The 11782-nt window shown below is 53.8% G+C and overlaps 1 protein-coding gene across 2 annotated transcripts in view; it reads left to right on the top strand.

Annotated features, from left to right (window-relative positions):
* The first annotated feature begins 789 nt into the window (after positions 1–789).
* Positions 790–11782, top strand: part of CDH4 (cadherin 4) — a 473737-nt gene continuing 462744 nt past the window's right edge. For both annotated transcript variants that reach the window (XM_061125799.1, XM_061125800.1), the window contains exons 1-2: positions 790–846; positions 3063–3174. In XM_061125799.1, coding sequence (XP_060981782.1) covers positions 790–846; positions 3063–3174 — 169 coding nt within the window. The remainder of the gene's footprint in view (positions 847–3062; positions 3175–11782) is intronic.

Genomic DNA, 11782 nt, shown 5'->3' with positions numbered 1-11782 from the left:
TGGAGCCCCTCCCTCTGTGGTTTTCAAATCCACTTGGGTCTCATGGCTAACTCCTGAGAGGCCAAAGGCTTTGCAAGGCCAGGAGGTGGGTCTGGGTTAGCAGGAAGACATCCAAATTGTACAAGACTGATGGGCGTTCCCAGCCCCCTGTGGCTCAGACCTCAAACTGGATGAAGGCAGCAGAGGCTCCCGGTGCAGATCCAGAAAGCGTTCCCTTGGTTTGGGAGCTGGGACGACCCTGCCTTGTTCAGACCTCAGCAGCCTCCCCCGCCCCCACCTTTTTCCCTGTAGACTTTATGTTCTCGGCCCCTTCGGCTGACCGGGGCTCCTAATGCGCTGACCGGGGCTCCTGATGCACGGTCCCAGCTAGGTGGTACCTTGGGGCAGGCGGCTGGGGCGAGCGCGCGAGGCGCGCGGGTGAGGCGCTGGGGGCGCGGCGCCTTTAAGGCCCGCGTCAGGCCGAGCGAGCGAGCGCTGGGGCCGGGCGGCGGGGCGGGGCCTCGGCGGGGCTGCCGCGCGGCTTCACCTGCAGTTCCGAGCGCGCGGAACAGAGGCGCGGGCGGCTGCGAGGCCGGCGGACGCACCGGCCCGAGGGAGCGCGCCGCCCGCTGGACTTGGCCTCGCTCCCGGAGTCGGGCGGCGGTCGCGGCGGCGCAGCCTGGCGGGAGGCGCCGGGCCCGCTCGAGCGGCGGCGGCGGCGATCAGAGCAGCGTGATCCGGACGGCTGCGGGGAGCGGGCTCCGGGCGCCGGGCATCGGGCGGGCGCTGGGGCGCGGCGCGGCGGGGAAGATGACCGCGGGCTCGGGCGTGCTCCTCGTGCTGCTCTCGCTCTCCGGCGCGCTTCGGGTAAGTTGCCGCCTCCCGTCCCGGCCGCCCGGAAGCCCAGGCAGTGCGGGGCCGCTCCCGGAGCCGGCGGGGCTCACACTCGCCCGGCGGGGCTCTCCCGGGCTTCCCCGGCCCGCACCGGGCGCCCCTGCCGCGCGCACCGCTGCATCCTGCCGGCTCCCGCGCTCCGCGAAGCCGCCTGCGATCGGCAGGAGCGCGGAGCCGCGGTGCAGCGGGGAGCGGCGGTGCGGAGCGAGGTGGGAGTATGGGTGAGCGGGGGACGCAGAGAGCTCTGCCTGAATCGGGACCCGCCGGGCATCCCTCCGCCACCCCAGGTCCGCGGCCGCTGCCCCGGAGCTCGACTCGCCCGCGCCGGGGCAGGCTGCCCGCTGGCGGAGCCGGCGCGCCCTCCATCGCCGGCTCGCGGCGCTCCTCCGGAGTTGGCGAGCCCAGCCCGAGCCGGGGCTGCGGACGAGGGGGGCTGGCGGCAGCCGGCCGGACATCAGGGTGCTGAGGATACCCGGTCTGGCCGCCCCTGCTGGGGACTGTGTGCTCGAGACGCGGCGCCTTCCCTGTCCTCGTCCTCTGACCGCTGGCAGGGACCATCGATGCGGGTGGGCAACGGATGTGGACCGCGGGGCACCCTCGCCCCGGACTCCCGACAGCGGCCAGTATCCGGCGGGGCCCTCGTCGCTCGGAGCGGGGTCGAGGAGCCAGGGGCCAGGCAGGAGCAGGGTGAGGTGTACCGGGAGCGCGGTCCCCGCGCCCGCCTTCCTCCTGCGGAGCCCGCGAGCTCTGTCCCCAGCCCAGCTCCGCGTCCGCTGGGTGCAGGGCCAGGGGGGCGCCGCTCGGGAAAGGCAGCGGGGCCGCGAGAGTTGCAGGAACCCCCTCTCGTGGCCGATCCGCCTAGCTGCTCCTCCCGGGCCGCGCTGTTGTAACCTCGGAAATAAACAAGTGCCCGAGGCCGGAGGCCCGCTCTGAGGTTCTGGGCGCTCGGGTGCACTCGACCCACGCTCGCTCGGGCGGGTGGAAACTTTCCTGGGCGAGTTAGCGTCCCCCCGTCTGCCGTCCCCTCTTTCGGTCCTATTTGGAGCTCGCTTGCCAGGCACGGGGCCGCACTTTGGAGCTTTACGCGAGGAGTGACCCCGCGCCCTGCTCTTCCTCCCCTCGGTGATTTTCCGTGGGGGCGCCGGGTCCAGGCCCGCGTCAGGGTCCCTGGAGCTCCGGCTCCGGGCGGCCTCCAGAGCCAAGGACTGGCGGGCGGCTGCGCGCCGTGCTGGAGGAGGCGGGCGGCGGGGAGGCGCGTTCTGCTCGGCGGCCCCGCGAAGGCGCGACTGTGGGGTGGGTGCGGGCTGCGCCCCTGCTCCTCGCGCTCCAGGGAGCCGGCGCTGTGGCGCTCCTTCTGTCGCAGGGCTGGCTTCCCCGTGGCACACGCAGTCTCTCCCTCCATTCCACATCCCTACGGCTGACCTCGCTGCCACTCCCCGCAGCCTGGGAGGGGCCCTTCTCCCACCCTGCCTTCCAGGCGCCCAGGGTTCTAGACCTCCCACTGGGCAGGATACACCAGAGTGCTGGGGTGGGGGGACAGGACAAGAGGACTCCCACCTTTTCTCGGTCAATTACGGGAGCTCTCTAGCCTGGTTAGGCTGGAGATGGGGGCTCCAAGAGTGGACAAGCCTTCATGAAGTAGGGGGAGAGGACTGGATGGTAGAAACCTCCCCCACCTCCCTGCAGCCTCCCTGAGAGCCAAACTCAGAGCTGAGTCTCAGAATCTGCTTTCAGCCCTGCCCCTCTCCCTCCTCTGCCGCAACACAGGGAAGAGACAGCCCACTCCACCTCATCCTAAGCCTGAGCACTGGGGTGGGAGAGGACATGGCCCTGGCAGAGGCCTGCTCCCTTGGCCTCCCCTCCTCCATGTCTTCATTGGCTAACTCCTGGCTCTCTTGCCTCCCTATGATGGACAGTCCTCAGACCTTCCCTTCTGCCACATGCTGGGGAGGCTCCATCAGGCCCTCCACCCTGCTATCCACCAGCCTGGCCTCCCTGTTGCATGCCCCTGTCACTGGCTAACATGGTGACCACAGGGGCAGACCTTGGGTTATGTCTGAGTGGAGACTCTGGTGGACCAAAGCTTGTCATAATGGAGCCCTTGCATGTAGCAGGCCGTACTAAACTTGGGTTGGATGCAGTTTCTATGAACCTGTGTTTTTTCTAACCTCACTTATGTCCATTCTCAGGCCCACAATGGGGATCTTACAGCCAGGGAGACCTGCAAGGCTGGATTCTCTGAAGAAGATTACACAGCATTAATCTCCCAGAATATTCTGGAAGGAGAGAAGGTCCTCAAAGGTAAGGTGGATGTGAAAATGAATTCGCATACCGCACTCTGGACTAGGGAGACATTGCCACCTGCAGAACAAGGGGTAGGACTGGCTTTGAGCCAGGTTCTATGCAAAGCGAAGGTGGCGAGGTCAGTGGATGTGCAGATCAGTTGACCCAAATGGCCTTTTGCGTCACAGGTGAATGATTCAGAGTCCCTGTCATTTTTGAGTGAGGTGAATCATTTCCTGGGCAACAAATTGGAATTCAGATATAGTGTCACCCAAATAATGTGCAGAGAGAGACTTTCTTACCAAGTATTTTTGTGTATGAAATTCTGGGTTCTTAAATTATCCCTGCTTTGCAATGCATGATAAAGCAGACGATGTTGTTGGGGATGCGGTAAATAAGCCCACAGACGTTCTGTTCACAGACGTTTCATGCGTTCTCATTACTGTCCCACTGACAACACGGAAACACACATGCAGGAGGGAGCTGCCAGTTAGCTTCATTGTCACTACAGGGCGATACCCACACTTGTGATGGGGAAGTCAGAGGCAGCTTCTGAACTCCAATGACAGTAGATCCTCCTGCATAGCAATCTGCTTCCCTCTCAAGACAAACTAGTTAAACTTTTTATTCACATGGGAGGGGAAATAAATCAATTCTTTCTCCCTTGAGGTTTTAAAGCTGGTACAGCGAATACCACGACCCTGTGCCTCCCCTCCCTGCATCAGTTTCCCAGAAGCAGATTTCAGCCAGTTTCAAAGTGATAGAGGGAACAAACTTTAGCAGAAGCATCAAAGCTGAGTTTCAGTATCCATGGCTAAACCACACGCAGGCTGCTGACTTTGTCCCCAGTTTTCCATTTCAGGGAAAACAAAGTTTCTGCCCACCCCCACCCCCCAGCACTGACAGCAGATCCTTTGTTGGGGCGGACTCTCACAGAGCGGGGGAATTCTTCAGATCCTCTCTGTGGGGACAACTCGTTGACTTACAAGGTGTGCCTGGTTATATGAATCAGGATCTTATTTTGCACTCAGTCCAACTTTGCTAACTTATTTGTTGTCATCTGAGTTGACTGTCAAAATAGGGGATGTGATACTATTGCTTCTTTCATTGATTATCAAACAACAAAAAATAAAATAAACAAACAAAAAAACCCAGCCTCTTGGCTGTGGGCCTAGAAGCAGGATGGGTATGCTGCAGGAGTGGGCGTCTATGGGAAGAGTTTTCAAGAGATGCTCTGTTAATTGCACAGCGCATGTCATTTTAGAAGGTGTGGACCGCCTTTCAGGATCTGTGGGATTATGAGAATCCCTATGTGTGCATGAAGAAGGCCCAGAAGATTCTCCCACATGGTGCATTGTACTGCAGGCAAAACAGGAGCAGTTCACTGTGGTCTTGCTGTTTGCGTGTCTGGAGGCTGGCATACTTGCCACCTCCCCTATTTGGAGCTAACCTTGATAAGATCCTGCAGTATCAGTTTTACTCAGGAATGTAAGAAAATGTGCCTCTGTCTCTGTAACAGCAGGTGCTACCACCTGCCATGTAAGAGAATGACACATTCTCATGCTTTTCATAGTAAAATGTGAGATTTCCAGCTAGCATCATTCCTCTCTCTTGGTAGACTGCGCATGTCCAGGCTGACTTGACCCTCTGCCCTTGGCCCCTGTGGTAGGGAAGCCTTGTTTGCTGGCTGGATGCTGGCCTGCCCCGTATGCCCCAGGAGTCCATCATGGTAGATGAACTTGGACCAACTCATGGGATTCGTGGATACACAACTCATAGTCCAAACACATACCCCTGAGATGAGTGTCCCAACCCAACCGTGGTTGGGGGGAAATCACAGAGCATCTCCTTCACCTGTGAGTGCCACCTGCTCTCTGTGCTCAGGGACAGAGAGGTTTTATATCTTAGAAATAATTTTACACACGTGGAGGCAAAAGCTATCACTGCATACACTTGAGCTAGGGCAGATAAAAATTTATTTACATAGAAAACTTTGCAAACAATGAGACCACAGTGAAGATGCATGTGTCAAAAATAAGTGGCACAATATTTCTGTTATCCTTGTAGGAATCACACTAAACAGATAATGACTACTTATAATTGAGTTATTCCAATGGAGAGAGCTTAACCTTAATTTGACAAGCGAAGCTTCACGGAGTCACCATTTTATTCTAAATGCACCGTAAGCCGTTAACAACTGCCTCGAGGCTCCTTCTCTCTGCCCCAGTCAGCTCACCAGCAGCCCTGAACATCCACATTCCAGAAGGAGAGATTTGTTACACAGTAATTAACTTGTTTATGATAAATGGATGGAAGAAATGTCGTGGCATTTTGTTTTATGTCTAAATGAAAAGCATTTGCATTCGAAAAATTTCATGCTAATTAGGCTTAAAATAGTTTTCCCCAATAGGGTAGCAAATACTATGGAATTGAGAACCTTTTGAATGGTGGGCTGAGCGCTCCATGTGGCACACGGGCCATTTGTTTAGCTGTTGTGTAATTCCTGGATCCACTCCGCCTCATGGTTCTGGTCTGTGCCCTCTCTGGCGAGTACTCAGGTGTCACTGCATACACTCTTACTCTGTAGATTCGTCTCCAGGATCATTCACTGATGGCCATGATCACGGGTGCATGGTCGTATCTAAAATAGGATTATTAAGCCCTTTTCCTTTGGCTTCAAGGAAGTGTTCTCCACACCATAGTTTAGCATGGGGTAGAAGCTAACCTGGTGTCTTTTTCTCAGCTTTGTTAATAATGAATGGTCAGCTGGGCTCGAGGCTGCAGCTGATGCACTGACCTGCATCGCTGTCTCGTGGCAGGCAGAGTTCTGCGAAAACCCAGACCCCCTTCAAAGCAAAATCCCCCAAGGATGGGAGAGTAAGGGGTGGCTTAGTGGGAACCGAGAACATGTGGGTCATATCTCTCTTTGCTCCTGGAGAAGAGGGCCACGTGTGAGTGAAAATGCTGTCTGCTGGGTCAGAGGAGGGGGATCTAAAAATTATCCCATGAGTTCAGATAATACAGAAAGAAGAGCTTTGTTTCTGGTGACTTCATTTAATGAGACTACCTCAGAAAAGCCTTCCCTCTCCCATATCCAGGTCTGTTCATGACCATCTTGTGCCTTTAACCATACTCTGCTTCCTTATTAGAGAATGTATATTATCTAAATTTATATTTTCTCTCTTACTTAAATTGTAAGGCTCATGAGGGCAGCAATTCTGTCACTCTGGTTTAACATTTAGAATGTTCTGAGCCAACATTAGGATAAATCCCAATTACCAAAATCTTGAATGGAGGCTGATTTTTCTCACATAACCATGAAGAAATAGGTAGTCAAGGGATGACCAGATCAATAGCACCAATCTCATGCCTAATGTTTATTCTTATCATCCTACCATCTTAGTAATAGTTTGTCAGTGTGTTACCTCATCATTGCAAAGTGGCTGCTGTGGCTCTGGGCATTGCATTTGAGTTTGTAGCAAGCAAGAAAAAGGAAGGAGCAGTAGCACCATCTGCATCTCTTCCCTGTGTAAGAAAAGTACACACTTTCTCAGAACCCTTGCAGAAGTTCTCACTGGGGACAATTAGGTCGCAGGCCACTCCCCGAGGAAAGAGGTAGGGAGGCTGGGAAGCAGAGAACTGCATGGTCTGACTTAGACCTATTATGCCCATCACCTGGTAGATGAGTATGTTGCTACCTGGAGCATAATTGGGAGCCTTAGGAAGAAAGAAAAGAGAAATGTGTGCCAAGGAGGCAAGTGTCAATGTCTGCCACATGAGGTTTTTCTGGCCTCCCTGCATCTTCCCTGAAGCAGAGTGACAAGTAATGCATTGTCAGATGATTGACTCATTTGAGTACCAAGGCACATAGAGGGAGCGATGGCAGAGAAGGAACCAGATGCATGCAGGAGTCTGGAATGGGTATATAAGAATTCACCATGATGTAACTAATGTGGCCAGATGTACCGCTATCTTATCTTCACAAGTATGTTGAAAATAGCCTCTGTATCCTCCTCTGTGAAGACGGGTAACTCTTGCAGGGTGGAAGGCATCACAAGATGTGTGGACCAGATGCTGAGCAAATCTGACTGGGTACCCATCACCCAGTGCCATGCCTGCATTGTGGGGTGGTGGGTGTGCAACCAGCATTGTCAAATGAAGTCATGAATGAGCCAGAAAATGCTGACACTGCAATGTTTCTGAGTCCCCTCCATCAACTCAAGGCAAGCAGGAGTTACTCTGAATGTTTAAATAAATGGCACAAATGACAAACCAACTACGTGTGCTGAGCATCACTGGACACTACGAGTTGCCTGTCCAATACCCATTCTCTCCCTCTTTCTCACTAACAAAACCTCTTCTCTCCTCATCCATTTGGCCCACACTGAGACCTGTTTAAAATACTCACACCTCCAGTAAACTCTTAAACCAAAGTGGCAATATGGCCTTTCTCTGGTCAGCAGAATCTACCTATATTATTCTGTTAGATATGTGAGAAAGCTGTTTTTTTTTTTTTTTTTTTTTCTTGATGAAGAGGAACAGACCTCACTGGCCATACCTTCTGCTATTTGCCCTTACCTTTTTCTCCTGCCTGGAATATGGGCATAATGTCTAGGGCAGAGCAGCCATCTTGTGACTATGAGGATGGTGGAGTAGGAACCAGTTCTCAAGTGGCACCCTTGAACAATTGCAGACCTCTGGACTCATTGTGCCCTGAGAGATGAGAAAAACGAGTGAGATGCCACAGTTGAGTTTCTTGGGGCATGCAGCCAAATGCATTCCCTGCCTTGGGGAGAACAAAAGAGCTATGCATGCTAGCAAGGGCCTGTCTCACACTGGAAGCTCAGAGCTTGTTTCATACTCTGCCTTGAGCCTCTCCTCTTTCTGTGTTCCTTGGGCCTTGTCCTTACCCCTGCTCTAGTGATCCTTCGTTCCTTTGTAGGTTAGTATCCAGACCCAGCACAGTGGATTGCAGAGAGCATGTCTGGGCACTCGGTAAACATTTAACAGGTAAAGTCAAGAGTCACAACTTCAAACTCTCTCTTTGGCCAGCGTATGACTGAATCATTAAATATATTAAGCTAGGGCTGTCTATCCAATCCGCCCATCACAGAATGTGAACTCTCTCCTGACTCTTAGCCACCGTCTTCCAGGAAGCCAGGAGATTATGCCCTGGGCCTCTTGGTCTCAACAAAGATGTGGAGAGAGTGGAGGTGAAACAGGACTGAACCCCAGTGGCTGGCCTCCCCTGGCTCGTGGCCAGGACATTCCTTGCTCTTGAAGCCAGAGGAGGGCTTCTCTGAGACCCAGCCCTCACTGCCTTCTGTCAGCGATGCCTCCGGGGCCCCTGAGAACGACTTCCAGAGACCGTAGTGGAGATGCTCTGGCTGTCTTTGGGGCTGGCCTGGCATTTTCAAGGGCCCAGTTGTTGGGGTTTCTCAGCAGCCTTTTCCTGCTGTGATTCTGCCTGGTCGCAGAGTTAAGGGATTTAGAAAGGGAAGTTTAGAAAGTGGCTTCTGTCAGATAAGAGGGAAGACCAGCACAGTGATAAAGCCTGGAAAGTCTGCTTTATGCACTGCCCACAGGCCAGAGCGTGTGCACATGGAGGGCCCTGATAGCCATGTTTAAAACCAGAAGGAGGCCAAGGTCTGCGGCGCCCTGCCCTTGGCCGCCACACCGCATGCAGGCCTGGCTCTGCTTCCCTTGCTGTCTCTGCAGCCAGGAGGGAGGTGTCCATGCCTGGCCTTCCTCTCTAGGTCCAGAAGGCCATAGATCAAGAGCATCCCCACCCCTCTCGTCCCTGCCCCTCTCCCCCCACCCCCCACCCTTGCCCCTCTCCTATCACCCCCCATTAAATAAAAAGCTTCATTGCAGAGGTGCCCACACCAGTCAAACGTGAGGATGATTGCCTCAGCCACACTGCGGTTTAAAGATTAAGAGTTTTGCATTTCAGAAATATGTATTTTAATGGAGTCTTAAGATGAGGGAATGTGAACCTTTATGTAATTATAATCCTGAGTCCCAGCTGGATCTGTGACTGGGTGACTCTGCAACTGTCTTGTGGAGTTCTCACAAAAGCCTGTCGGGGAGGTGGAGTTATTCCCATCGTATGGATCAGAAATAGAAAATCGGAGGTAGAGAGATTGCCCCAAAGGCATGCAGCTTGTTTGTCTTCCCTCTTTGTCCAGACCCACGCCAGCTCTCAGCTCATTTACATCTCCCTCTGATGTGAATGGGTTGGTTTCTGGAGCATTTGAGTTACAGGCAGACACGAGAACACCCCAGATGTTCTGGGCACCGTCGTAAGATCAGCAATTATCAGGCATTCAGACGTGCTAATTGTTTCTCATCTTGGACGTTTGGAACTGAGGCCTGGTGCACCCAGAAGTGCTTGATCACGGCTACTAATGTGTGAGGGTCCATCTGAAGTGGGTCCAAACTCGGTGGACACCTTGGGTTTGCACAGCTGGCCCTGGGATTAGAAGAGCCAGGGTTCTGCAATGCCAGCAGGAGTTTTTGATTCCAGGCATATAGCAAACAGTCCCTGAGCTGCACTGTCATTCGGCTTTCAGACTCTGCCCGTGTCCGGGACACAGCAGACAGCCACGAGGAGCCAGGAGCTGAGCTGAGGCTCAGGATTGGCTTCATAAACCACTCTTGCTACTTCTCAGAGCCTGGGAGACATGGATGGGCCTCCTGAGAAGTACTGAGGACTCTGGTCTGAAGGAGTCGTCCACCTGCCCCAGCTGATCTCCTGGGGATTGTGCCCTCCATCTGCAGGTGGTCCTTTTTTCCTAGGTCTGGGGTTCTGGGTGTTTGCAGGGGCCTCCATTTCCAGGTTCCTCCCTCCCTCCCTACCTTCTTCCTTCTTTCCTTTTCTTCTTTGGAGCATGGTTAAGTAGATGCCAGAACTAACCACAAACTGTGAGCAAGGGAGGAAACCAGCACTCATCTTTTCAGAGAATGTTTCTGTTTTTCTGACTGTCTGAAGGAGCAATTCTTACTCTGAGCGAATTCCACTATACAAAGTAACTGTAAGCTACCTGACTTTCTTTCCATCAGGGCTGGTAAATTTCTCCCCAGTGTGCTCTTGTAAAAGCTCTTGGCACTTCCTTTTTCTTTTCATCTTCAGAGGGAGCTGTGCTATATTGTAAGAAGGGGCTGGTAAAGAGTCTGCTTTTTAGTTAAAGACTGGGAATGTTGGTAACTTATTGCCCAGATTCTAGGCTGCCCTCTCCTGGTGGCTTCCAGTCCTGCCTTAGTCCACCCACCCCTGTTTTTAAACAAAAGAGAACAAAACAGAACAAAAACCTACTTCTCTAACTAGTGTATGCTACCAAAGGCCCTTTCCCTTCCAGTCTCCATCAAGGCTGGTGTTTATTGAGAACTTACCCTATGCTGATATGGACTCATATTTCATACCTTGGAGACACCTGTGGGCTCCGCCAGAGGCCACACCCCAGATCACCAGGTCTGTGTGGTCCACATGACTTTCCACTCCCATGTTGCCTTCCACAGGGAGAAATTTGCTTAGTTTGCAGATTGTAATTGTTTCTTAGTGTGGTGAAAAACATAGCAGCTTAAAAGATGCAAATTTATCAGCTTGCTCTTCTGGACATCAGACCCCAACACGGGTCCCCTGGACTAACATCCAGTGTGGGCAGGCTTGATCCCCCTGGAGGCTCCGGGAGCAGGGGGAGAAATTCATTTCCTGCCTTTTCAGCTTCCAGAGGCCCCCCTGCTTTCCCTGGCTCACGGCCCCTCCTCTTCCCCCATATCAGTACCTGGCCAGCACGGACAGCCTGAAGGCTCCCTACACCTCTTCCTCCCCCATCCCATCACCTTTTCTGACTACTGCATCTTCTGCTTACAAGGCTCCTGAGGCAACCTTGCCCCCACCCCCTAGATAGTCCAGCATCGCCTCCCATCTATGGTGCTGGACTTGACTGCATCTGCAGAGGCTCTTTTGCCATGAAACTGACAAACTCGCAGATCCTTGTGCTGAGGACGTGCTGAGTCTCCGACATCGGCATCGTGCATATTCTTCACTCAGCTCCTGTGGACCCTCAGTGGTTCTCAGGGAGTAAACTGAGGCCCAGAGGGATTCAGTGACCCAGCAGAAGTCCTGGGTTAGGGAGGCTATTTGCACACAAAGCTGCAACCTGAGCCCTGGCCGATGTGGCCCTCCTCCCATCTTGCCTCGTCCAGAAGCTCCTGCCTGCAATACCCAACTCCCGTATCTGTAACTAGGACCCTGGCTGGCAGCTTCTTCTTGGATCCTGAGATGGAGATTGGCCACTTTGGAGACTGAAAGGGGAAACGGTGACTGCAGATCCCGCAGCAGCTTCCGATCTGGTGCTTTCACTGCGCCTCGTTCAGCTTCAGTGTGTTTTCTTGCTGACAGCGCGTGGGGATTTAGAAAGGATTAAGGTAAGCCTTCAGTGACAGATAAATACACGCAGGGCGGAAGATGGCCACCCCCTGCCTTGCCGATAGGAGGAGGGTCCTCCTGGACGTGGGAGCTTACCTGCCCAGGGAAAGGCTTCAAGAGAAGCTGCAGGCTCTCCTGGCCTGGGACAGGTGCACTTTCCGTTTGGAACAGTTTAGTTACAGCTCCCAGGATGGG

Source organism: Dama dama, chromosome 23 (assembly GCF_033118175.1).
Source record: "Dama dama isolate Ldn47 chromosome 23, ASM3311817v1, whole genome shotgun sequence".
Taxonomy (NCBI): domain Eukaryota; kingdom Metazoa; phylum Chordata; class Mammalia; order Artiodactyla; family Cervidae; genus Dama; species Dama dama.
Note: the sequence above shows the minus strand (reverse complement) of the source record. Positions and strands in the feature narration are given on the sequence as shown.